At 41.0% G+C, this 26,830-nt stretch overlaps 5 protein-coding genes across 16 annotated transcripts; 3 read left to right on the top strand and 2 right to left on the bottom strand.

The window, feature by feature from the left end:
• Nucleotides 1-8: 8 nt before the first annotated feature.
• On the bottom strand, nucleotides 9-6,196 carry LOC108148660 (endothelin-converting enzyme homolog). The gene is made up of 9 exons (XM_017275792.2): nucleotides 6,088-6,196; nucleotides 4,053-4,212; nucleotides 3,902-3,996; nucleotides 2,963-3,536; nucleotides 2,604-2,886; nucleotides 1,719-2,550; nucleotides 1,556-1,604; nucleotides 1,210-1,408; nucleotides 9-508 (listed from the first exon to the last, which is right to left on the bottom strand). The coding sequence occupies exons 1-9, from the start codon at nucleotides 6,191-6,193 to the stop codon at nucleotides 164-166; spliced, it is 2,643 nt and encodes an 880-aa protein (XP_017131281.1). The 5' UTR covers nucleotides 6,194-6,196; the 3' UTR covers nucleotides 9-163.
• Nucleotides 5,120-5,978, top strand: LOC108148671. Its single transcript, XM_017275805.2, has one exon. It carries the CDS (start codon nucleotides 5,219-5,221, stop codon nucleotides 5,780-5,782), a length of 564 nt encoding a protein of 187 aa, XP_017131294.1. The 5' UTR covers nucleotides 5,120-5,218; the 3' UTR covers nucleotides 5,783-5,978.
• Nucleotides 6,197-8,021: 1,825 nt separating the features above from the next.
• LOC108148939 (protein spaetzle) lies at nucleotides 8,022-13,140 on the bottom strand. 11 transcript variants are annotated; one of them, XM_017276264.2, is made up of 8 exons: nucleotides 12,187-13,140; nucleotides 10,484-10,630; nucleotides 10,251-10,328; nucleotides 9,860-9,988; nucleotides 9,727-9,796; nucleotides 9,261-9,600; nucleotides 8,842-9,070; nucleotides 8,022-8,390 (listed from the first exon to the last, which is right to left on the bottom strand). In XM_017276264.2, exons 1-7 carry the CDS (start codon nucleotides 12,247-12,249, stop codon nucleotides 8,893-8,895), a joined length of 1,005 nt encoding a protein of 334 aa, XP_017131753.1. In that variant the 5' UTR covers nucleotides 12,250-13,140; the 3' UTR covers nucleotides 8,022-8,390; nucleotides 8,842-8,892. The 11 variants fall into 11 exon arrangements, with proteins under 11 accessions (XP_017131753.1, XP_017131754.1, XP_017131751.1 ...); XM_017276265.2 differs by having other exon boundaries at nucleotides 9,261-9,576; XM_017276262.2 differs by having other exon boundaries at nucleotides 9,727-9,988.
• Nucleotides 8,456-8,848, top strand: LOC108148941. Its single transcript, XM_017276273.2, has one exon. The coding sequence runs from the start codon at nucleotides 8,619-8,621 to the stop codon at nucleotides 8,745-8,747; it is 129 nt and encodes a 42-aa protein (XP_017131762.1). The 5' UTR covers nucleotides 8,456-8,618; the 3' UTR covers nucleotides 8,748-8,848.
• Nucleotides 13,141-19,496: 6,356 nt separating the features above from the next.
• On the top strand, nucleotides 19,497-26,813 carry LOC108148962. 2 transcript variants are annotated; one of them, XM_017276299.1, is made up of 5 exons: nucleotides 19,497-19,865; nucleotides 22,042-22,332; nucleotides 22,602-22,962; nucleotides 23,797-24,000; nucleotides 26,572-26,813. In XM_017276299.1, the coding sequence occupies exons 1-5, from the start codon at nucleotides 19,860-19,862 to the stop codon at nucleotides 26,583-26,585; spliced, it is 876 nt and encodes a 291-aa protein (XP_017131788.1). In that variant the 5' UTR covers nucleotides 19,497-19,859; the 3' UTR covers nucleotides 26,586-26,813. The 2 variants fall into 2 exon arrangements, with proteins under 2 accessions (XP_017131788.1, XP_017131787.1); XM_017276298.2 differs by lacking the exon at nucleotides 26,572-26,813 and adding an exon at nucleotides 25,481-26,438.
• Nucleotides 26,814-26,830: the final 17 nt, after the last annotated feature.

Raw genomic sequence — 26,830 nt, 5'->3', positions numbered from 1 at the left:
CGAACTCGAAAGAGAAGCGTTTACCATTTATTGCACCACCATTTAGAACCGTGCAAAAGACACCTGTATAATTGATCTAAACCTATGCCTAACTTAAGTACAAATGGGTAGAAAAATCACTTGACTGTTCCTGTTTCAATTGATTGTTCGTTGAGCATGTCCACTACCAAATGCGGCACTTGGGCTGGCTGGGATTCATGGCAGATCCTGTGGGGCACTTGAAGGTCCTGGCGAATTCTTCAGAATTCGAGAGGACTCCTCTTAATCGCATCTGCCCTGGACAATGCGAATCGCTGAGGGCGTACCGCGATGCTGCCGGCGTATACGTTTCGCACCACAAATTCCCAAATGAGATGAAGAACAGCTGCTCGTGGGAGTAGTGCTCCAGTCCGGGCAACTTGGCCCGCTCACGGCCCACTTCCTTGACATAAAGGCGGTACGCGTAGAAGGCCTCGCGCATTCCACCATTGTCCGCGATGTTCTCGCCCAGCGTCAGTTCGCCATCGATCTGCGGGATATGGGATAAAAGCAAACATGTCGATATACACTCAAGAAAAAGGTAGGTAAAGACAAATTTAATAATTCTTTAAAAATAGCGATTCGCATGCATGAAAAATTGTTCTTTCTAAATGTAAAAAAAACATGTTTAAAACAATTTGGAAAATCACATTACTCAAATCTTTAAAAAACCCTTAACTTATATTAAAATAACAAACATTTTGTAATTCAAAATGAAAATATTAGAAGCTAGAGTCAAAAACAATTAGTCAGCTTTTTTTAAAGTGAATCAGAAAACTGCCGTTTCTTTATATAGTTTTAATAGTCTTGTTACTTTTTTAAATTTATCATTTTGCTTTTTCAACTACATGTAGAAAGCATTAATGTCTATGAACTTGTATTAACTAGAATTAAATAAATAAATATATCTTGTTTGTGAACTCTCTATGACTAGAATTATATTAATGTATTTTAATAAATACGTTAACAGTTTCCTAGTACAATGTTTTAATTGGTTATTTGCTACTCTTTTTTAAAGAAACTGATATCAGCAAATGTTCCATAAAAGTTAAATTTCTATTTTAAGAATTCAACAGTACGAACATGAATAAATTCTTAGTAGAGATATTCGCTAAATTTTTCAAAGAAACTGTCATCAGAAATTTCTACAAAACGCAGTAGTCTTAATTTTTAGATTGCTAGAAAACTCACATATTCATCAATGTCCGCGAGGTGGTACCGGGAATATTGCTCCACAAAGCACTCAGTGCGGTTTATGTACTCGTCGATGGTTTGGTTGGACCACCATTCGACCATGTTCCCAAAGCGGTCGAATCTCCTGCCGCTGTCGTCAAATCCGTGCGTCAGTTCGTGGCCCAGTATAGTGCCAATCGAACCATAGTTGAGCGCCCTGCCGAGAACACATACGCATCAATGAAGGTTTGGGCCATTCCTGGAAGGGATTAGTGCAAGGTGCGGGTGCGGGAACGTGCCAGAGGCTCTGTTTGCTCGGCTATCTGTGTGCTCAGTGCGCAGTGCTTTTCCGGGAAGGACTTACTCTAGACCAAGGTCGTAAAACGGGTATTGCAAAATGGCAATAGGCACAGCTGCAAAAAAAAGATAGTGTCAGGATTAAAAACTTCCTTACTCAGAAAAAGAAATTGAACTAAAGGTCAGAGCATCAAAAAACTGTTAGTTAAATCTGAATGGAGTGCACTCACTGATTGCATTTGATTGAAAAGTGTGGAAGGCATTCACATTCGAAGGCGAAGTCGCCCAGCCAATGGGCTCCGGCTTATCCATTTCGTTCAGCTTCTCCATCATCTGCCAGTGGACAAAGTCCATGAGGTTCTCCAGGTGGGTGCTGACATTCACCTCGGCCCCCTCATAATAGGCATTCAGTACGGTGGCATTGCGCAGCCAGGAGGGGAAGCCAATAAAGCTCTTCATTTCGGCTGATTTTTGGATGGTCCTCCGCTTGGTGGCCGCATCCATCCAGGAGGTGGACTTCACCAGGCGATCGAATGAGCGCCGAATATCGCTCAGCATCCGCTCCACTCGCGGCAGCTTGTCCCTGGTGAACTCCTCGTCGGCCAGGACATAGCTCACTGCCATCCCGAACAGACTGTTCACTCCATTGGCGCAGTACAGGGAGCGCGGGGTGCTGCCCTCCGTTCCGATGGCCACCCTCATGTATTCCGAGTGGAGCAGCCGCATCGCACTCGACGTGTGCAGCACCAGCTCCTCAATGGTGCTGAGCCACAGATAGGCCTCAATATGCGAGGCTGGGGTCTCCTCCAGATACTCCACCACCTGCTGCAGATACATGATGTCCGCCTGGCTGGTTATTATGGTCAAATTGCTGGTCATTTGGACATTGCCCGCATGACGGGTGCCTTTCAGGATCAGCTCCATGTAGCGCACCCAAATGGGCAGAGTCTTGGGGGCTATGTTTTTGTCCGTTTGATTCTGCAGATCCATCAGGGATATGTAGATAATATCATCCGCCGGGTTCTTTGAGGGCTTCGTCATGTTCTCGGCCTCCTCTTTTAACTGCGGGTAATTATTTATTATTTGTATTAGTTATTTGGTAATAGTATACCCACCTCATGCACCTTCCTAGCCACCTTAACGCCCTGTTTGACCAACTCGGTGATGCCCAGGCTGGCCTCCTCCTGGTTGACATTCGGATCCACATAGAGCAAGTACTTCTCGATCACTTTCCGGACGTAGTGAAGGTAGGCCGCCATTCCCGCGCTGGTTTGCTTGGCTTCCTCCTCCTCTTCGCTTTCCCGTTCCTCCTCGCTGTCGTCCTCATCATCGCTGTTTTGCATAAAAATGGTTTTCCGATGTATCTTGCGGAGTAACTTGTGGGAGTCATCATTGTTGCTGAAGATAAATGGGAAAAAAATGTAATAAATCGAAAATAACTAACTGAATAACTTATAAAATGTAATCTACTCACAATGGAAATGCGGAGTCAGTCTCCGGAGTTCCCAGAGCAATGCGATTGATGGTGCGGTTGAAGGGATCCGGAAAAACATCGAAGCCAATGATCAGGTCCATGCTCAGGTGTTGTTTGATGGCCACGATGGACTGCAGCCAATTGTAGCTGGCATTGTCAGTCTTCGATGCAAATTTAGAACCACTTCCCAGGGTGAGATTTAAGGACGACGGCAGTATAGGCAGACCAAATCGCACTATATAGGCCACCAGTGGCTCCAGATCTCGTGTGTCCAGCAGCTTTGTATCCATGCAGGCCCTATACATCGTCTTCGCCTTGCCCACAGCCTCCGGCTCCGACTTGGTGATGTTCGAGCGCAGGAATTCCCTTACCAAGCGCATTATGTGCGCCTGACGTTCCCGGAACCAATCGTTCGAGGTCACCGAATCCGGACGCGGATGCTCGTTGGCCCACCTGCCGCAGGTGAATTGGTAAAAGTCCTCGCAGGGATCAGTCTGCTCGTCCATCGCATAGATGAGGCTGGCCGCTGTGCGGATGCACTCCTTGCTCCGGCAAATCGAGCTGGGTTTTTTAACTGGAACAGTGGTTAAGTAATTACGACCATTTAAACTGCCTAATGCATTTCATCAGTATTTTCATAATACTTGAATTTACTTAATATCAATTACTTAGGAGCAACATTAATACATTTTAAAAATGTTCGATTGGTAATGTGCGGTTGCTTTAATATTGCTCTTATTAAAAAGACTGTAGACTGCGGTAATTTGTTTTTACAGGAAAATATTGTTTTAAGCTTTGATAAAGAACTTCGGTAGAAAAGGAAAATATTTTTGTACAATTTATAAAAAAGCGAAGTTGATTTAGTTTTTAATTCGATTTTCTTTAATAAAACGTTTGAATATGTCTAATTGTCACTTGAAAATATTTGTGAATACTTACTACTTAGGCTTACGACTATGATTGCTATTAGCAGAATGATTACGAGGGCTAGAAGTCCGCCCAGCACCACTTTGTGGTAGTAACTCCGACGAAACCTAAGAGCAGTGATTATTGACAGCTCAATTTGCAAAGTTGATGGTTTTGCACTCACTTGGATTGTATGCCAACCAGATTCTGAGAAATGGGCTCGTAGGGCAGCTGCTTCCCATTCGCACTCTCCGTTGCAGAATTCCGGCCATTTCCATTGGCAGTTGCGATTCCATTGCCACTGCCATTGGCTCGAATGGGTGCCGAAAGAAGGCTGAGGTTACCTGTAATGGGTGTTCAACAATATTCGACGACTCTGCTAAGAATACCCAAGCTCAATTTTATTTGAGAAATTCAATTTCGATTTCAATCTAACGCAGTTGGGCAGAGATACACGTTTTATTAACACTAATTAGTCGAATGTTGTCAATTGTGTTTGACCAACCACCCACACCCCACGTCCCGTATGTCATTTGTTGTTCGTGTACACCATCTTATCTTGATCGCAATTTGTTGTCTCTGTCGTCATTGGACATGTTGAACCCTCTCCAGGGGGTGTCCCTAATCGCCAGGCTGATGCATACACCTGTCACGGCAAAAGTCCTGCGAATGCAGAGCTGCATGGTCATATACAGTACATTGCCACAGACAAGAAGCGTTAGACACTGGTGACAACGTCCGGTTCATTGCCCCCAAAACATTTCGCGTGTCCGGCAGCAGTTTAACCCATTTTAAAAAAAATCAAAGCCCATTTAAACAGACGACACGATCTTAAATTTACATGCGAAATAAGGACAGTCAATGCTCGTTAGGTCAAACAACTAATTTCAGTAATTAAGTTCCTGAATAAAAAAAAAAAATTTAAATATTAATACAAAACAAATTTTAGTAAAGGAATTTGCTCGGAATAATTATTTAAACCACAAATTTAAATAAAATAAAACTTAATAATTTAATAATTTACTAATATATAATACAAGACTCTTTTTTCAATTATTTTTGAAAAGGATTTGGCTCGTAATAAATTTTTAAGCTTTTGTAGTTACAACAATGTCTTCAAAATTTAAAAGGGAATCACTTCGGAAAATTATTATATTATATTATTATTTCAATTTATTTAATGTTCGACAAAGTTTTATAAAATTATAATCTCTTTGGCGTCAAATGTCAAACAAAATGCTCAAATGCTCAAACTGATATCTTAAATTTGTAGCCTTCAGGGAGTTGTCAGATGTAAGGCAGTAAATACTTGTAAAATTAAAAATTCAAAAAACCTAACACAAATACAACATGTTTCGTTCTCTATCCGTACTTATGTTCAACACTTCTGAAATCGAGGCGAATCTCTTTGGCATGGCCGACGATGTGTACAACACGATCGAAATTTTCAAGGAGGCGGCCACGTTTGAGACCAAAATAGCCAGGCCTTATAAACTGGTGTCCAACATTATGGACTGTTTGGTGTTCATGGCGGTGGCTCTAATGGTCGTGGCCTTCATCATGCACGATCGCATTGTGGTGTTCAGAAAATTGGCCAAAATCAATCTCGAAAGGAGCGAAAGAAAGAGGATTCCGCACCCGAGAAAAGTTTCCAGTACTTCTCTTGTGGAAAATGATATTGAAAATGCTAAGGAGCCAGCAGAAGACGACGGAGTAGGCAACGGAACTGAAACAGATGACGCGGACACGATCACAATTCAACCCAGTGACCATGCCCAAATTAAGGAAAAGACCATGGTCGGAACTCCCAAGTGGGCCTTCAACTGGCTGTCTACAATAAAAAACAAAGGTTTCGGTACGATTTACGATGGCTTTTTTCCGGTAGCTAACAAAACCACGTCACCAATTCGTTGAAAAGGTTGCCGATAGTTCGATCGGATTCATGACTTACGGATCTTTTGCGGTCAACGATTTAAAGTGATTATTGGGCGGATTCAAATAGCACAAATTGCCTTTTTAGACCCGGTATAAATATGAACATGCACTAAGTACGTGTACATGACTCATTAAATTCCGAATACTTTTTCCTAATATATGTAATAATAAGCAATTAACCTTAGAATTGGTTTTAATGTAAACCAAACTAAAACTACAAGGCAAAATTTACTAATTTGGTATATTAAGCGTTTGCATTTACACAAATAAAATGAAACACTTACCCGGTGTCTGCAACCTCTGAAGAGGAAGGGTCTGCTGCTGCAGGTTATCGCTGAGGAAGCCATGGTTGATGTTGCCCGTGGTCCAGATGCGGTTGCGATCCTCCATTGCATGAGTCAATCCAGTTTACAGATTAATGCATATTCCGTGTGATTTTTCTGCTTGTTTTACACAAAGTGCTGGTGATTTTCCTAGAGACTCCAGGGCATATCAATGAGCTGGGGATAAGCTTCAATCGAGTGCACGTCACAGTGCCCACATGTTGCGTTGACGTTGGGAACAGTTCGATACAAAGTGGGTACAGCTATACAATTTATGGCTTGCTCATTACTTGAAATTATATTTTCTCCTACTGCCAACAGCAGGCAGTTGCATAATTTGGCATTATGTGAGGCCGAAACGAAAGCTGGAGAACTGCACCGTAGAACTCTGGAAAAATCGACTCGAAGTGGAGCCGGCGAGTGCAGCGGGCGACTGGTCTGAAAGAGCGACTACCGGCGTATTGGAGCCCGGGCGTCGTCAACAGAACGTATTTATACGGCACCGATACCTGCGCCAGCAACCGAATAACAACAATACGGCTGGCAATAGCAATAGTACTACCAACAAACAAATCAGGCAACCCCCATTAACTCCTTCGGCCATGCAAATGTGCTGCGGCAATTACGAGCCACCAAGCCACCAAGCCACCAAGCCACTCACCCGATTCCATACCCACCGAAAAAAGCCGACACTGTCTGACTGTCCTGCATGTTGTCCGTATTGTTGTTTGTTCCATCGTATCTATTTTAGTATGGGTCTATTGGTTTTTGGTACAACAATCTGAAAATACGTACAACTTAGCAAATGGTTTCAAAGTATTCAATACCACGAACGAAAAATACCAAAAATCAAGAAGACACACTCTAAAAAGCTAAAAATCCAGGGTTGATCAAAACAAATACTTATTTCATTTTTTATTATAGCCACTTATTAAATAAGTAATGTAAAAAGGTAAAAAACTAAAAATCTCGCTTCAAAGCAAAATTAACGTAACCGCTACCAGTGTGCATTCCATACAATATTGTAAAAAAAAAAAAAACAAAAGGGCTGTTGATCGTTTTATACAGGTGTAGAAAACGTTGCCTGTGATTATGTATTAAAAGTACTAAATTCGTGCAGCTTCGTCATGGAATTTCACTAGTATTAAGGAGACCTCTCATTAAACAATTTAGCACAATGAATCATAAAAAATGTGTCTTAAATTTACTCTTTGATAAACACATTATTTCTTGCTGAGGTATTCAGTGTTCGGATACATGTCTCAAAATTGTTTTCACAGTGAATCAGTACAGAACACGAACGGCCGGGAAGTGACCACAATCCGCGGACTGGAGGCAGTTGCGTAATGAGAAAAAGTACATTACAATGGGAACCCAAACTCTATATATAAATAATCCGCGGGGAAGATATATGGATAGTTGCTAATTGATATGGACTCGGGTGTGTGGCCATTGGGAGGTGCATGATTGATGACCCTGGGCAATGGCCAATCGTTCAGGACACGACACTGGTTTTTGGCCAAACGGGAAGGATACCTAATAATAGTAATTAAATGGTGGCACTTTGCCCGCCCACAAGGAATCCACAAGCATTCGCATTGTTCGCCCTAACTTTGACATAGTTTATTGTGTCTGGGAATCGATAAAGGATATTGATTTCTACATGTGCCACCTGAAGACACATCGCGCATACGACCCGCTGACGAGTGAAACTCCAAAGCCAGGCAGTGCATGTTATTCTTGTCCCGGTGAAAGCCACCCCTTGAGATGTGTTTACACTCACTAGGGTGTAATTGGTTTGCGTTGCGGGGCGAAGGCGAAGGCGAACCGAATTATTGTTAATAAGCAAATAAATTGTCCACCAGGTACTCGCTGATGGGTTCAAAGAACTTTACTTTGCTGTCATGTACTTGCATACATTTATTATACATTATCTCTTTTTTAACATACATTTTCTAGATAGTTTTTTTTTTTTTTTTTTTTTTTTTTTTGTTTGTAATCTAGGACTAATTACTTGCATTTCTAGCTTAGACATCAAACGAGGAAGCCAAAAACGTATGTATATGACACGAATATGTTTACAGTGACTCGACTTAAATCTCTTAATTTTAATGCATATTAGTCTAAGCGTGGATTCTGCATTAACGAGCAGATTACAATTGCATTTTGTGGGCGTGGAAAAGCTACAAAAGTACAGATTATAATATAAAACAACGACCCCTGGACAGTTTGGCCTGCCATCCTGTGGTGGGTGAAACTTGACGCTGCAAAGAGAGAAAAAGAAAAACAATAAATATTTGTGATCTACTTGGCATGGTGCCTATGTCAAACTCAGTTCTCAGTTGTTTGTGCTCTAGACTCAGTCCTAAAAATCTGTTTCTTCCAGTAACAGGAAACGCTCGTGAATTAAATTTGAATTTGCTAAAAAGTATTCTTCAAGAATCTTCATTTTTAAGATTTTGCGAATTGTTTGTTGATATTATCTCATACTGATGGATCGCGTCGTTGGCAATTTCGGAAACAAGTTCAAGTGTTTGGTGAAGGCGGAAGGCAAGGAGATGGCCCTCAAGTTGGTGGGATTCTACGCCGTCGGCTGGACCCTGCGCAAGTTGGTCAAGTGATGGACTCGGAGACCAGCGCATTCAGTTGATCGTCTGTTTGTTTCAGTTTCGTCCCCCTTTTAAAATTCAATGTACAAATAAACTGTGGTCTTACCTCAAAATCACATTTTCGCAGCTTTCGACTGGACATTCCCCGCCTGCCGATTTAAACCCGCTTCAGTGCACACTTGCAGCAGGAGGGGATCTTGAAGGTCTGCTGCACTACGTCCAGTTTGCCCGAGGTCTCAATGCTGGCTAGGTTTTGCAGCACGTAGTGCTGCTTGCAAATGGGTTTGTAAGTATTCGGAAAGTTGGCGGTATAGTCGCAGGGTTGATCCGCTCCTCTTTAAAAATAAGAAAAGGTTAAGGGTTAGCCAGGCTTATACTCCTTTTAAACTTATTTACTTCATTCTAAAATAATCCAGATTATCGGAATGTTTATATCCGTGGAATCATTCTTATATACTGTTTTTCAAAGATTCAAGAGATAAATCTTCTAAAAATTTAACTCGATGTAAAGGTTTTTCAACTTACTCGCACTCCTCGATCTGGATGCCCTGCTTGTACTCCTCGTTATTGACGATCAACTGCCAGGTGTTGTCCGCCCGTTGGCCCTTCTTGGGATACATAATCCGCCGGTTGGTCTTGCAGAGGAACACCTCATCGTCATCGGGGGAGCCGACGCGGGCACTCACGTCCGTGGGCTGGAGGTCGTCGAGGAAGAACTTGGCAAACTTGTTCTCCAGCTTCATTTTCAAGCCGGACAGGTCCGGATAGTCGTCCACCTGGGTGCAGAAGGACCTGGACTCCTCGTTGCTATCCTTTCCGCACGGCTGGTACCGAAACGTGCCTGAGGAATCGGGGAAGACAAAGGCTAAAATTAGGCAAGCGCCAAAGGCAGTTGGCCAGTGAGTATGGTATCGATTTAGTTGTTAATTGTAAAGCATGTTCGAGTATCCAATGTAACTGAGCATATATAGGAATAGACGTAGGTACTTACTGTTCGAGGGGACTCGGTGCTGGGCCGGCTTCTCCGGCTGGTCCGCTTGCACTGCGCCCGGTTTTGTCCCCTGCAAATAGACGAACGTATCGTTAAATACCAGATTCAGCTTTCCGTCCGGGGAGCGCTGCACTTTGAAGTATTGATCTGGCTGGCTCAGGCTGTGATACTGATGGTAATGGCGGTTCGGGGACTGATTCTGCGGCGGATCGCCGCTCTTGGTGGGTATGGGCATGAGGGGTGCACTGTCGGCGGTCGTTGTCTGTGCAGGTAAAATTTACTCGTGTTAGTCTTCAAGCTTATGGCAAAAAAGAAGGCACAAAGACAACACAACCCAACGAAAGATCAAATGAGCGATGAAATGGGCATGCATTAGAGGATGGGGGAATAAAAGAAAGGCAAATTTGCTATGAATCGCCTTTGGCTTTACGTCAGTAATCTTATCATTGTTTAATGGAATTTAAGTCTGCTCAAGGTCGCTTATTCAAATCTAAGACGTCTGATGAAATCCATGATACACTTACGTTCCAGAGAATAACACCCGGTTCATTCGTCACTATGAAGATGTCTTCAAGGGCAGCATCATTTTCCATGGCCTTAAGCTGTGCGAAAACGGCGAAAAAAACAAGACGTAAGGCTTTAGTCTCGGTTCTGAAAGGATGACCACACAGACACAAAGGACTTTCGAAGTTGAGGGATAGGGAATGGGGAAATAAGTGGGTCTGTTTGGGGACACCCTGGGGCACTGTGCTCACACCTCTTTCGGCATCGATTCGACATCCGTGGCCTTCTTGGGCTGCAGTCGCATTAAAAAGTGCCTTAACACTGCCAGTTCTTTAGTTGCGTTCATTGCCAACGATTCGGCATCGTGTCGCTTCGACATTTCGCTACAGATTAAAACTATCTGAAAGATACAGGTGAGAGTTTTGTTTGCGGTTCAACAACATTGCCAAGACAACGGGGTATATAGTCGTGGGTCGGTGTTTGTTTGCCGGCTTATCCCTCCGACTCGCTCTAAATGCCCTCTCTCTTTTCATTGCCGGCACTACAATTGCGTATTTAAAAGTTTGGACAGCTGTTTTTCGGGCAGGCGCAGTTTTTCTCTGGCCATCGGCGCTGTAGTTGGGACCCAAACCTCCAGAATGAGCTCAAAATCTGAGCTGATAATTTTGTAATGAGCAGAAGCAAGTGAGGACGATTGAATGATAATGATAGAAAAGTAAAATGTACAAATTTACGAGTGAGTTCAAAGATGAAATAACGAATATGAGCATAAAGAACAATACTTAAATTTCCTAGCTTAAAAATTAATGTTCTGATAACCTAAAGAGCAAACAAAACAAATTAATTCTTATATAACTCATATTAAATAGATTAAGTTGAAAAAGAATCGTCAGAAATAATCTTTATTATTCTCTAAGGCAATAATAAAATTTTAATTGTATAAAATAACTTTATAATGGTCTCGAATCTAGCGAGTCACCATTTTTATTTCTTTATTCCTCGAAATGCAAAAGTTAAGTTCAAACATCTAAAATATTAATAAAGAATTTACCCAAAACGAAATTATAACTTGCTAAGCTCGTATAAAACTCAAATGAAGGTGCCTCTCGATACGAACTTGATTGCCTGAGAAATTTTGCCATTTCTCGGAATTGTTTTTCCCCAAGCTATCAAACATGTTCATCAGCGTTTTGGCTAGAAGCAAGTAACACAAACATTAGATAATTTTTCCATCCCAGGTTTAGGTTTTCCATGAACCCATTGGAACTTAGTCAGAAATAAAAATGATCTTTGAAACCGGTTCGCTGTGGAATTTGCGGAAACCCTGAAAAACGGATTTTCTAACATTCTATGCGCCACTTTCAAATCATATTATTAATTTGTTTTAATTGCTGTTCTCTGACAGTGATCATCCCTTTTGTCAGCAGTAAATTAACTCAGAAGTCGTGTGCAGAATGTCTGGCGCTATTGATGACAATTAATATTGCTGCAATGTCGATAATGTACATTTATTATATGAAGAATGAAAATTGTTTACAACTCGCCATTGGCAATGCGAACAGGTTTTCAATCCCTGGCTATTACAAACTTGAAAATGCCCTTCGGGTTATGGAAATGCTAGTACAACTACGGAAAATCTAAAATGCACTCCTTTAAGGAAAAGTTAATATATGGTACAATGATATGATAGTTAGGGGAAGCAGAAAGTCACACAACACAGAAACAACAGAAACACAGTTGAACTTTCATAACTGGAACAACACTAACCAGTAAGGCAAAATATTAGTTATACATAAGGATATGTTTGTGTTACATGGTAATGTAATTTTTTACTAGATCATGAAATTAGTTATTTTTTTGTACTTTTACGTTCCTTTAAAAATTCTACAATGGATTCTTTGGAAAGTTCTAGTTATGAAGGCTCTACTGTAATGGAATTCGGATGAGAGTGCTTACCGCGGTGAACATGGCGAAGAGCAGCACCAGGATTTTAAGTAGCGTCTGCCACATGGGTGTCATTGTTTCCGATGTTGAGGTAATCAAGTGGGAATACTACTATATATATATATAAATAGTCTATGGACGGCGACCGTCTGCGTCGGGGATTAATAATAATATACAGCAGGAGATTGGCGGTTCGGTAGTGGCTTATACCAATTTTCTTATTGCTACAACTTTGTTGTTGATCGTTTTTATTGGGCTTTGCGTATATTAAAAATAAACAAACTGGCACGACTAAATGTTAATGCCGGGCTTTTATATTGTTAGCGGTTACTGTTTCTGTTTCTGTTTCAGTTTCTGTTTCAGTTTCTGTTGCCGTAGTTGTCGTCGGTGGGTATTTATTTATAAATATTTTGCGCGGTGGCTCTTTGTGATATGCTGTCTATTCCGTTTTGTTTGTTTCCTTTGCACGTTTGCGAGACTCAGGCAGACACTTCAATTAGTCGGTTTGCTTTTCACTTTAGTTTCGCTCTCTCGTCGCTTTGCTTTAGTGGAACCGTTTTTGGCTGTTCACTGATGGAAATGTCTCGACTTGGCTAGTTTGTTATTGGTTGGTTATTGGTTATTTGCTATTAAGCACTGATCAAGGCTTCTGGTATTCCCAGATTGCGTTTGATCTTCAAGTTATCGATTCTGTGCGTCGGCTTTGAGTGACACGAAAATCGCGAGGGCCTGCGCTTTTATGGAATTAAAGACGCCACCGTATGCCAGCGATCTTGCGCTTGAGTTTTATAGCGCCGCGCGCTGGGATTTTCCTATCGGATCGCAGAGTTTCACCATATCTCCCGGTTATCCGGAGGCATTAACTAAATTCGTATTCGTATTGGTTTTGGTTTTCGTTTTCGATTTCTCGCGATCGAGAACACACGACAGCGAGAGCGGACGACTGGGAGGCAACTGAAACTAACCGCCCGGAGAGTTCGACGCTGACAGCTCCCCAAACAATTGACAAGTGCAGCTTTAAGCGGAGCTTGCGAGAGTGCGAGCGGGAGAGGGCGCCGGGAGAGAGCCAGATGGGGAGGGGGAGGGGGGATTGGATTGTATGACAGCTTAGTTGCCGCTGCGCTGCGCCACGACAAACTTAAACATTTTGAATCACTCACTGAAACACTCAGAGAAATAAATTGTCTCAAGGGGACTAACCAAAAATATAATAAACCTATTATAAACCTATATTATAAGACATCCTCTTGGATGTTGCTACTTTCAATCATCATACCCCAAATTCTATTTGACAAACATAAATCTTCTTGAATTTGAAAGTTCTCTTGCCAATCATTAAGTAAATTATAGCTAATATTTTTAATTCTAACAATTTTTCATCATATTCTGATAAGAATTTATTTATATACTCTTGGTAACTTAAAAATTGTAGATTGCATATGTTTCCAAGCAAACTTTGTTTTTATCAATTTTATAATTCCAACATATAATTCCAACATATATATATATCGTTAAAAACATAATAAAAAACAACCTAAACACTTTAAAGGCCAAATCTTAGTTTGCTATCTGTAGAGTTCAAAAGTTCGTCAATGTAGATAATAAGTACAAAATATAAAATATTTCTTAGAAGCCAAATCGTATTAAGTAATCAGTAGAGTTTAAATGTATAAAATGTTATAGCGCTGTCGAGATGGAAGTCGAATCACAACTGATAGTATTATGCTTGTTTTTTGCTTTAATTAAAAGATTAACCCACAGGTCACCAATTTTCTACTTGCTCCCAGTTTTCGAAGTCCTCGTTATCAGCGAAAGTCATAATGTTTGAAAAGAAACATCCGTCACAAATTAAATACAAATTGAATACAAGCAAACTATACCTTTAATTGTCGGGAGCTTAGTATTTTATTTTTAATGATGTTTCAAAAGAATTGTTGCGGCTAGGTTGATTTCGAGAAGTCTATTGAATGGTCGAGAAGAAACTAATTATAGAGGTACTTAAATAACAGTGATACCTTTATATTGAATTAGGTTTTCATTTATCATTTTTCATTTACAGTAACTTTTAGTTACAAATTTACCAAAAAAATGGCTAGAATGCTTACTATTATTAGATTTTTAAAACATTAATACCAAAAGCATTGTTTTAAACTACTCATTTGAGATAAACCCAGCATTTGAGGGGCTATCCCCAGCCAACTAAGCCGGTCTTTTTACCGGCAAACACCTGTTTCTGCGGAAAGTAAAAGTAAAGCCGGTCCAAAGCTCCTCGCCAAAAGCTCTAAGAGCACACTTGCTCACTATCACTTCGATAGGCTCCACCTAATATCTAATATATTAAGTATTCCGAGCGGGTGCGCGGAGCACGCGTCATGGGAGTCACAACAGATCCAAAGCGCTATAATTACCGATGCTATATCTGCCTTGAGGCGTGCGACGATGTTGGGAAAGACGGTGACTCAATTGGTATTTCCGAGAACCCCGGACAAAAAACCGCAGCTTAAAATCGCGCACTGCAAATATTTGCCATGTAACCGGCATATGACGCAGTCGTATGAATGCATTCCTTTCATTTAGTGGTTTATGGTCCACCAGACAAAATGTCATCAGCCCAGAAAACCTTGAACTTGCCTTTGTAATATGTATGTTCGAACTTGTCCACAAAAACATATATCTCCCCCTAGGCATTTATTAGTTGATATAAAGCGATTTCGCAGAATTATAGCTATACCAGAAATTCTCAAGAATTCTTTTATCAATAAATATGAGTAAACAAAAAAATATGCAATAGAGTTGAATTGTGAGGTTTAAGTGGATATGCGTGGGCTGCAATCTTAATTGTTTCATCATACATTTATTTATTGTTTGTTCTAGTCAAGGACAAAATTTTGTAAAAAAAAATGTGTTTGTTGCATGCATCTCAGGAATCAATTAACTGGGTACATTGGTCAGCTGTATGATTACGTTTAAATACGAGTTTATTTATCAATGTTGCGTAATATTTTTTGGAAACAGCTTGCATACTTTGGGGCCCAAATACATTTTTGTGCCTATTTGCAGGCCACATTTTAAAAATTTGAAGCAAAGCCAGCTATTATGGTCAAAGTTGTTTTACATAATGCAAGCTAACTACTAATTGCTTCAGAAAACAATTTCAACGGAGCTTCTGAATTAAAACGTATAATTAGTCATAGGCATTGAGTCAGGAGCTCGTCTATAAAAATTGTATAGTTTTACTAAATGATTTATTGGAAAAGGTCAAGAATTTTAACAAGGTTTTTACAATAGTTGCTAAGTTGCTTGCATTTAGAAAAGATAATAAAAAATTTAATATGTATGTAAAAATTAAATTTAATCACAGTAAGTAAGAAACTTCAGGTCGCAGATTAAATGAAATTAGCTAACTCTACTGTTCTCCAAAAAAAGGCAAAATAAATTTTTGTATATCATTGAAAATTCCAGCACAGAGTAATGGTTAATGAGTTGCCATTTTCCTAACGACTTGATCCAATTATCGTAATAGTTATTAATCGACAAGGAAATGTCTTGAATACAATTCCAGCGCCCATTAATCGATGTGCCACCTTGGCGGGCATCTGAAGATCTGGAGACTTGGGGGAATTGGCCAATCGAGCGAGGATGGCCCAAAAGTCAGGGCAAGTCAAGCGAGCCAACTGCCGGGTCAAGTTAACGTGAAAATGGTGAAATACGTTTAATGACAGCTTGCTCATGCATGTGTGTCCAAGCGGTTAAGTCTCGGTGTGTGTACGACTGAATAAATAATGAAATTGCATTGCACATTCAATAAAATATTTTCAAACGGGCACAATTAAAGCGGCACCTGAGAAAAATGTGGACGCACCACTTTGCAAAATGCAATTTCAGCCATGACAGCGCCACACGCCAGCGTATTTCTTGTGCGTTCGCCTCGAAAATAAACATTCGAAACAGGCAACCAGGACGAGATCGCAGCTGTTGCTCAATTTGTCGGCCGAATTCGTTACATCATAGCCATAATCCCAGGTGAATTATTTTGCATTTGTTTTTTTTTTTTTGGGGGGGGTTGGGGTGTGGAGGCATGAAAAATGGAGATGCCCTTGCTGAAGTGCTAGGCAAATATCGGTCCAAACGACAGACGGGCTTTCACTTTTCCCTGGCGCTCCATATCCATATCTATATTGGTCCATGCCTTACTGCAAATTGAATTATGCCGTGCAGCTTCCTCTCAAAGAGGCACACAAAAAAATAAAACAGAAATCGACCAAAAAATGCCAAAAACGAGTTCATTTCCGATATGGATTTCAGATATTTTTGTCTCCGGCGCAGAGAAACATTTGCGATTTTGAAGTTGAAGTTCATTGCGCAACTAACGAGCAACTGCAGCAGGAAGTCGACGAAGTGGAGTGGACTCTTTGGTGGCTTTGGTGTTCGATGTTCGGGTATTTTCTAGCGTTTCCCAATGCGCAGCGGCCTGTTATCGTACTTCGCGTTACACTCTGAAAACTTTTCCCAACACATTTTCACATTGCGCTTGCTTATTTTTTTCCTGCCCGCTCTGGCAATTGCCCCACGTCAATTAACAAAAAAAAAGCGCAGCACTGGCGGCAGAGGAAAACCCGTGAAAAGTGAGTGAAAAATTAAAAGCACATGTGTGTTTTTTTGCCTCGGACTTTGGCTGGATGATGATATAAAAGATAGAAAAAAACCCAAACGCCATAATGGCAGGAAGTGGCACTCTGGATCCATGTGCTTTATATTAATTTATTTATGAGAGGACACAGGACCCGAATTCCTGTCACAATAATGAATCAATTTTAATTGTTGACTGATTGCATTCCCGTGTTATCTCATCGCTTCTTTCATGTGCCAATGTAATTTGTATGCTTAAGCGAATAAGTTACTTCCTTCCTGATTAAATTTGACCGGTTGTCGTTCGATAGTTTTTCTTTTTATCGCTGCGGTGGCGTATACGCAATGTTGGGAGCGGGCCACGAGTTAGGTTGAATTGGATTCACTTTCTGTGCATTCAACTTGAACTGAATGGCCACGTTGTCGGTTCAACGGAAACTTAACTTAACCACAAATTATCCCAAGCAAAGAAACATTTATAACTCCCAGCTCTACTCTTCGTGTTGACAACCCAATAAACAGTGGACAAAAAATACAAACAATATTAAGAAAACAATTGAGCAGTGGAAAAGTGAATGGCGGAATTTCCACGAATTACGAATGGCCTTCAGATCGTTTTGGAGATTTTGTAGTTCAATAAACCTGCAAGGTAATTTTTTGTTAAGACTAAAAAATATTATACAATAGTTTTAAATAAAATATGATGTGTTAAATACGCTCTAAAATGTCTATGCAATATTGTACAATCAGTAGTTTAAAAAAAATAATTATTAATCAATACACTTAAAATGTCTTTTGTTATAGATATTTTTAAAACTATCTTAGTATGTAAATGTCGGTTACAATATAACTAAATTATATGTAAAAATTACATTGTAAGCGGACACAAACGCAGGTCTTTAATTTACATACCCATAAAATAAGCCACATATTCTTAAATTTCTATTTAACATACAACTTTTTTAAATCTTAAATTTTTTTTAATATTTTGAAAAACCTTTTCCTCTATTGTAGGGTATTACCACTGGAAACCTTTTATGGCAGCTCCGCCCCCAATCGCAATAATATTGTCCCATTAGTATATATTCGCTTGCTATTACATGAGTCGGGGATTTTCTTTTTATTTTCATTTATTTTGCTGCTGTTTGCCTTCCCCCGACATGTTTTCTTTTTGCTGCTTAACAAATTTACAGTTTGTTAACTACGAGTGCTTAAGTATTATGTTTGGGCAAAGTTTCTTCATGCTCATTTTGCGTTTTGCATTTATGCAGTTGCAGTTGGTTTTGCAGTTGCAACTTCAGTTGGCAGTTGAAGTTGCAGTTGGTCTGTCTGGGCCCATTTCACTTTCGGTTAGATAACCGCTGTCCGGTTAGAGGTGGGGGTTTTTCGAATCGGGGATTTGCCTACGTAGGACTTGCTCATTTGGCCCGACTTTGTCACCAGGGAATGGAGCATTCAGGCAGTTGAAACTGTCGTACCAACTGCCATTGTTCGCCCCGCCATTGTTTGCCTTAATTGTTTGGCGCATTTACAAATGAACTGCTTTTGACATAGTGACAGTGAACTCTCGACGAGAGGAGGGCCTAAAAGTTGACTTGCATCCATTTGTCGTAACATTAGATAATGGCTGGACCCCAAGTTCACGTTGTGTTCCTATTTTCGGGGCTCGGTTTTCAGTCTGCAGTTGAAGGCTTCAATCAGTAGGCAACGGGTCTGAGGTCAAGGTTGTTGCTCTCAAATATACCAGAGATTAGAGATCAATTAACATTGGGTCAAGAATATCTAACGCATTTTATTATTCTTATTTAAGTAAGGTTTTGAACAAACAAGTTTAAATGTTTTATGGGATGACATTATTAAAGAAATGCAATAAACCTAATAAATTATTATCAAGTATTAACATATATATAGGATAAAACGATTTTTGCCTAAAACTAACTAAAGCCAAACATTAAAAGTGAAAAAACATATTACCCACTGAACAGAATATATTAGGCTTTCTCATTAAAGATCTGGAAACTCTTGATTTATTATTTTTCAGAAATTTTATATTAATATTATTTTATTGACTACTAAATTATTTATTGTTATTTAATCAAATCAAATAATCGCACATACTTTAAACATCATCTTACCCCATAACGCAATAAGTAATTAATGTAGCGTGGACTATTAAGAAATACGACATTTGACAGCAAAGAATAGTACTAAAGCCCAAATTTGTCCTTGCTTTACATCTTTCGATGTCGATCACTTCATTTCAAGTTCGTTGCCTCAGTCTTTCGATTGGGCCATGTCAGAAAACGAAGTCAACGGTGCTGTCTTTTTAGCAGTCGAACACGTTTGAACCACCGCACTTAATGAGCCGCATTGCAGTTTTCGTATTGCCACATGTGGCTGATGCCACCGATGCCGATACCACTCGAAACGCATTGAACCCCAGACACTCGTTTATGGCCAAGAGGCTGCCACCCGCTCCCCGCGGATGTCATGAAAATGTCGGCATTGCTGCCGAAAAAAATATATAAAATAAATTGTAACACAAAAAGAGCAGGAAAGAGAGGGCAACACTCTTAGCCCCCCGACTAAGAGCGGGCCAAAAAGACCCCCAAAACCGCTCGAAATGCACTCGCGCCGGCACTCTCCGGCGGTTTCTTTAAATAAGCAGCCAAAGCGATTTTCGAGCACAGTTCGAGCGCAGACGTTGCCGAGATATAAGCCAAGCTAAGCCCCAAGATCGGGAGACTCGAATCGGTGAAAGAAAGTCGAGAGTGAAATTTTGTGTGCGCTCCAAACCGCTGAGACGAATGCCGATGACAAAACAAACGTGAAGCGAAACGGTTCGAAATCGAAGTCGAAAAAGTGCGGCGGTCAACTGCCAATTGCAAGTGGCCAAGTGAAGAAAGTTGGTGTGAAGAGGAGACAGCGAGTAATATAAATACAAACAAAACCCGAGGACGTCATCGGTAAAAGTGAATTTTGATCTTGATTAGCCGCCCAGCTAATCCAAGGCCCAATTTAAGCTAATCATCGAACGAAAAACACAGCCGCCCGAAATGAAGGTAAGCCAAAGGATAGCGCAGTGAAAGTTGATTCGAATACTGGATTAATTTGAACGTACACACCGCCCCCTGGCTAACTACAAATATCTCGTTTATGCAATTTCTATGACGAACAAGTTCAAGTGCAAGGCATTCTGCACCAAAACCCGTTTTATGTTGGCCACACATCGCTGACTTTATTAGCTAAGCCCCAGCTGCGTGATGTCTATCGCGCGCTCTCGCATAAGTAGAGATGCTTTCGTTACGCAACCCGAAGTTAACCCAAAAATCCCAATCGATGCCTCACTGCACTTGAAAAGAGGTGGACTTGGCAGACCTTCATTCATACGGAACCCTATTATATCATGGCTCGCAAGAAGCGCCGACCATTTGACCGAGTGTGAAGGTAAATGTCGTGCATAATTATTATGTCAGACCTGTGGGCTTCTACCCGTCAGCGGGTTGCTTTCGAAAATCGTTAAGAAATTTGAATACGGCCCAGGTGAAGCTAAGCCAAACTGGAGACGACGAAGCAGCTGAGGCGAGGCACACGTAGAGACAATAAACGAGTCCGCAAACTGAACCTACCGCAATTAATATTGTAGTCAAAGTTCAGGTAGTTCAGGTAACACTATGTAGGCATTCTGCTCGCTCACAATTAAGCAATAATATTTAATATGCTAATTGATTGTGAATACGGAAAAAGAGAGCCAGAGTGTAAGAGCCACCAAGCCGGCAAATACAACACTTTCACTCTCAGACCAGACAAAATATTGGCCACAACAATGAGCAAACAAAAACTAAAAGCCACAAACAATGTCGGCCAACTAAAAAATCAATCAAAGCGATGAGTGGAGGATGGGAAAATAGCTCTGGCAAATATTGGCCAATAGTTCAATATGCCAACGAATTTATGCGAATTTCGCACTCAAATTGCATTCCGTTAATTACTCAGGTGAACCAAACATAACAATTGTTTTCAACATAGCAATTAACTTTCAATTATTTTATTACTTCTGTCACTGTTTAATAATTGCTTATGCAATCCCAAAACGAAGAACAATATTTATATTGATTAATTAGTGCATTTGTATGCAGATTGCAGTGGGCCAATTGTTTTGGCCAGGGCTAAGGCAGTTTATGTATTGTATAAGAAATCACAACATATTTGGCCAGTCATAATTGAGGTTGCGCCATCGCGGGGCGAAAGGCTGCCAATTTAATGAATATTTTTCGAGGCGGTTCCACTCTTAACCCACATAAAAAACTAATTTAAAACGCATTTGTCAAAACATTCAATAACGAAAAATGGATGTTTCCCAAGCGATTTATTGACCCGATTTCAGTTCAATTTCAAGTTAATATTTCACGTTACTTGGAGTAAGTGAATTGCAACACCCATTTCCGAAAACACAGACAAACTTAGTATCAACAAATGTTTCCTACTATTTCTCCGAATTGTACATCAATTTAAAGTGTTCGTTATTATTTAATGAAAGGAAATGGTTGCACTCACGAACATTTCATAAGCTAAACTACATTTTCGTTGAATTAAAATTATAAGAGGTTTACTAAGGATTTAAAGTTAGTATGTTGATTGAAATGAGTGAAATAAATAAATTAAGTCATATTAATTTCACCAACTTTAACCGCTTCCTTTAAGCATTAGCCTGTAAACCAATTAGCATATTGACAGCTTGATGGCGCATGAAACAGCTGCGAGCGCCGCAAGTCATAGCAATGTCTTAGCCTTCCGCTTGGCCAAATTGGTTATGGCCAGTGCCCCCCCACCACCCCCTCGAATTAGACTAAGTTGGCTCAACCGTAAACCGAGCTATACAGGGGTAAGGATGGTGCTTCACTGGGTTTGCATATGCAGAGCGAGGATTACGTGGTACATTTACATTTGCTTCGGAGCTAAGTGGCAGATTATGATTGCACATGGAGTGCGTGTGTGTGCGACAGTTGACAAATGAGTGCACAGATGTGGCAAGCAGCAACCAACAACTTTGGTGGTGCAATCACCGCAGCGACACATTTTGACAATTGAATTTTCCTTGTTTTCTAGGGCCATTGTGGGGCTGTCACGAAAAAAAATACGAACAGATTTTTAAATGTATTGCGCAACTCACTGTCATCTTTAATAAATTAGGTGATCTCTTTTTACAAATCTTTATTTTGGTATGCTTAAAAATAGGTCTTCAGACTTAGTTTACTGCTGGTGGCCGCTCTGCCCCTGATGTGCCATGCCCTCCCCGCCACCGATAAATCCCTCTCGCTGGAGGACACAGACCTGGACAATGAACCCGGCGAGAGTGTGAAGGAGTCCCAGGTGCAAAAGCGATCCGGCAGCTTTGACTACGTGGCGCACCTGAAGTCCGGCCTGCTGTCCGGAATTGGCCAAGCCTCCGCATCCATCGCCTCCGGCAGTTCCGGCGGAAGCAGCGGGGGCGGGGACAGCTACAAGTCCCACGAGATTGTTGTCCATGTAAGTCGATTTGGATTTCCCAGCTTTTCTCTGAACGCAGCAAATCAATTATTAGTTATTTTGATCCTAAGCTGTTGTTTATTAAACATTTTTTAATTTGAAATTTAATTATTTTAATAAAACATTAGAGAAAATTAAATACATACTTAATGTAACAATATAGATTAAAAAATAACGAATAACGAAATTAAACCTCTAAAATCCGATAATGCAAATGGGTCTTCATAAGTTTTACCTTAACAGCTAGCTCATTTCTCCTCCATTTCCAGGGTAACTCGGTGGACTATGACCCCTGGTCGTTCAAAAAGTCCGTTCTGAACACTATCTTCCAGGCGGTCAAAGCCATCACCGGCGGGGTCACCGCGCTCAAGGGTCAGCTGATCAAGGGCAGCGGATACGCGTTGAGTGCGGGCGGCAACCTGGTGGCCGCCGGCGGCGACAAGGTCACCGATGTGGGCAAGTCGATCATCAACTCGGCGCACATCAACTCGCACACCTACGCCACTAGTCACTCCTCCTCCGGCGGCGGCGGTCTGTTCGCCAAGCTGACCTCCTTGTCGGGCGCCTCCTCGGGCGGCAGCAGCGGTCACAAGACCGTCTCCGCTCCTGCACCCGTCCTGCATCACGAGAGTAAGTAAACTCGGGGAAAATTTCAAGAACCTCTTACTTAAATAGGTCAAGAAATGGATAGCCAAAAAAAGACACGGAGTAAGTTTATAGTGTTTCAAGTCAAGACATAAGTGAACTTTTATGTGAAATATTTTATCATAGCATGATAATATATGTTGCGCCTCAAAAATAAATTCATGGTAGCAGATAGGAAGGGATACATTATTTATCAATATAGTCTCATCCATATCTATATATTTTAAATAAAACACCAAAAACAAGCAAATTAGTATAACCCATTAAAAAAGCTAGATCAAGTTCAAACAATACAGTTGATAAAAATTTTAAAAATCAAAAATTCAGCGATACATATCTAATTTATATTTTTATGGTTGTAAATTTAGATTAACGTTAACCAAATGTTCACTCGTATAAATAAATGAATAAGGTTTTTTTCTATTACTTAAAAAACTTTTTATAAATACATTTGTGGAAAAAAAGATATTTTCTCATTTGATAAAATTGGACTAGGTCGCGAATAAGTAGTTTATATCGCAATGTATTTGCCATTGTCCGTTGGGCCGTGAAATCAAAACATATTGTCTTTCGATTACGTAAGGCAGTTGCTGAACTAGATGCATGACAATTAAGCCGCCTAATAACCAACACAGCCGCACCTGGCCAAAACGGAAGAGTCAACTTCCAGCTCCGATTTGGCCGCAGATCCAATGGCCAAATCAGAGCATGAAGCGAGCAATGAACCCGGCCGGCAACTTTCGTTTTCGCCAGCAACCCGTTCCATTGTCGTCTGCGTTCCATTTAGGCTAAAATGTCTCCGCATTTGTCTCGTTGCAGCCATCACCACGTACGAGATCCCCACCGGGCACGCCAGCTACGGTCCGCCGTCGAAGCCGCCGTCCTACAGCAGCGCCACCCACCAGTACCTCCCGCCGGTGGGCGGGGCCAGCTACAGCGGTGGGGCGCCCTTCAGCGTTGGCCACCAGGCGGCCTTCGAGTCGCCGCCCAGCAACTATCTGCCATCGGCCTATGGACAAGATGGTGCGTAGTTCCCGAGGTCTAAAGAAAAGTAATCCTTTGGGGCTTGGTTCTGTGAAAATAATCCTTGTACATATTCTATTTCAACTAACCAAGGTGAAGGATTTACAGGTCATTAGCCTTTGATAAGCGTAATTATATGAGCAATGTGTAAATATATATTTTCATTATGTAAATATAAAAATAAGGAATGCTACGAAAATCTAAAGCATTATTTGATTTGGTTTGAGAAATATGATAATTTATTAAATATAAATTGTAAGTAGTTTTCTACCAAAAGTATGCCGAGCTAAATGGACGTTGAAAATGTATATATGTAATTCGAAAATGTCTACAAGTGTGTCCTAAAGATAACAATGATAGACGTTGCCTTGTCTCATCAACTTGCAATCGCAAATCACTCAGCTTCATTTGCATACTCAACACAAAACCCCGCCCCTCTATCCCACCGCCCTTTTGGCGGCCACCATCTCATTTCCGCACGTAGCGAACAACGAGAGGAAAGTGAAAGCAACATCATCAGTTGGACATAATTCGTGAAGACGAAGCCCAAGTCCCACAGAGACATTGTAAATACAGTAAATATTAACACTACCAGTCGAAATCTCTCCTTCTCCGGCCATACCCACCATTAATGCATCGGTAGACAACCTGGAACTTGTTCCAATGACACATTTCCTAGGCTAAGTTTATTCGATTTTTTAACACATTGCGCAAGCGAACATTAATCGATTCATTGTTCATTTAAACATTTAACCATTTTTTAATTTATTAAAAAATCACGTCATCCATGTATCCGTTAACAACTTCTGTTGGTATGCGAATTAAACGAATTGTACAGATATTAATGGCGCCATTTGCAGTGGCCACATGTCGCATACTTGATAAAAGTGCGCGTACTTATCTAGCCAGTGGCCCATTAAAGAGTCTAGCGAAAACCTTCAATAAAATGCGGTCTGTCGACTCTACTCATTCCGCTAACCAAAACTAAAACCGGAATTCATCTGTGATCATCATGAAAATCATCCAGAAGGCAGCCCAAAAATGTACAAAATGTGTAAAGTAAACCAATCATTTTGTAAGAAAAAATCTAACACCACAGACACACTATACGGAGAAAAAATTATTTTCTTTAACAGTCCTTCTTAATATTGATAGAAAAAATCATTTTGAGATATGTTTTAATTCAGTAGATTTTAGTAAATTCAGTAAATTGTAGATTTAAATTGTATTTTAAATTAACAAGTTTTTAAACTTATAGTTTTAATCCCGTTAAAAAAAATAATTTCTCTCTGTGCACTCAAAAACACTTACATCTACAGACTACATCAAGTGTAAATACCCAAACATAAAACGCAAATATTTAATTTGGTAAATCTAATGAAATCTCACTCATTGCATACACACCTCGACAACAACCACAACAACTACAAACAACCACATACACCCACCCACTCAAAACGACAACCACAACAAACGGCAGCGACCAGTGCAAATAGCAATGACTTTAACATCTACGGACGCCACACCAAACTGACGGATGAAGAGGCTCGAAAGGCGGCTCTGCAGCTCCAGGAGATCCTCAGTATGTTGCCCAACGGCAAAACGGAGTATACGGCCTCCAAAACGGTGGCTCTGGATACGAATTTACCCACTGGAACGGGTTTAGAACAGGCGGAGGTGTATAATAGCTACGGAATACCCCTGCCCAATAATTTGGGCACTTTGGAGTCCCTTTCGCACACGGAATCCATAACGGCTGCCTATAATCCCGCCTCAAAGAATCCAGCGGATATATACCACCAAATGGCCAAGAGACCATCCGCCGAGGAACTCTACATCCAGAAGCATCCGAATGAGGGCTACGACTATCCACCACCTGCTGCAGCTGCTCCCGCGCCGCCAGCTGTCAATGATTACAGGGTGGAGAACTACCATGCCGGCAAGAGTAATGCCCTCAAGGATCTGACGCCAATTATAGCCGCCTTGGAGGTGGCCAAGCGGAAGGGAAACAGTCACGGAAGTGGACCCGTCTACTCCATTGAAAAGCAGGTGCACAAGCAGTCGCCGCACTTCCAGTATTTGCCGCCAGTGGTGCAGAAGTCCAAGTACGTGTACAGTGCACCACCGCCACCACCATCGTACCACCCAGGACACAGTGGTGGCTACAAGGTGCGCCGTCAGGTGGCGGGTGGAAAGCACCCGAAACGCGTCTTCCGGCCGCAGGACTACGAGATACAGGATCCACTGATGTTCAACCGCCTGCTGGAGGTTTAACCGAGGATCGCCTGTAGTCCTTAGCTTATAGCCCTCTAAGTCATGTCCAGCATTTACCTATAACTTATTTATGTTCTCGTTATCGCAATCGCAATCGTTACTCGTAATTAATTATTTATTGAGCTTCCCAGAGATCGCTGACAATAAAGCAGCTTTAAACCCAAGCACAGCATGCCACAAAGCACCACCACCTTTATCAACCACTTTCTCTCCTCCCACACCCACTTTCCTGCGATGTCGCACCACCCAAACAGAATCGGAGACCCTTCTTCTCACCTCTCACCGATCTCTTTGCAGTCTACCATCAGTAGAGGACGCTGAGGAAGCTGTGGACCGCGCCCACTCCGTTTACAGCACTGTCCATCTCCACGTATTCTAGAGTTAGTCAAACCGTTCCTGCCTATTCCGAATATATCTGCTGTCACCCATCCTCATTCTATATACATTTCCGTTCCGAAGAAGAACTGCAGTTTGCATTGATTGAACTTTTCCATCCTAAGTTTAAGTATTTAAATTAAATAAATAAATCGTTGAATACACACGGTGACTTTTCTGG

This window comes from Drosophila elegans, unplaced genomic scaffold, assembly GCF_018152505.1.
Source record: "Drosophila elegans isolate 14027-0461.03 unplaced genomic scaffold, ASM1815250v1 contig_476, whole genome shotgun sequence".
Classification (NCBI taxonomy): domain Eukaryota; kingdom Metazoa; phylum Arthropoda; class Insecta; order Diptera; family Drosophilidae; genus Drosophila; species Drosophila elegans.
This window is presented reverse-complemented; position numbering and strand designations above follow the sequence as displayed.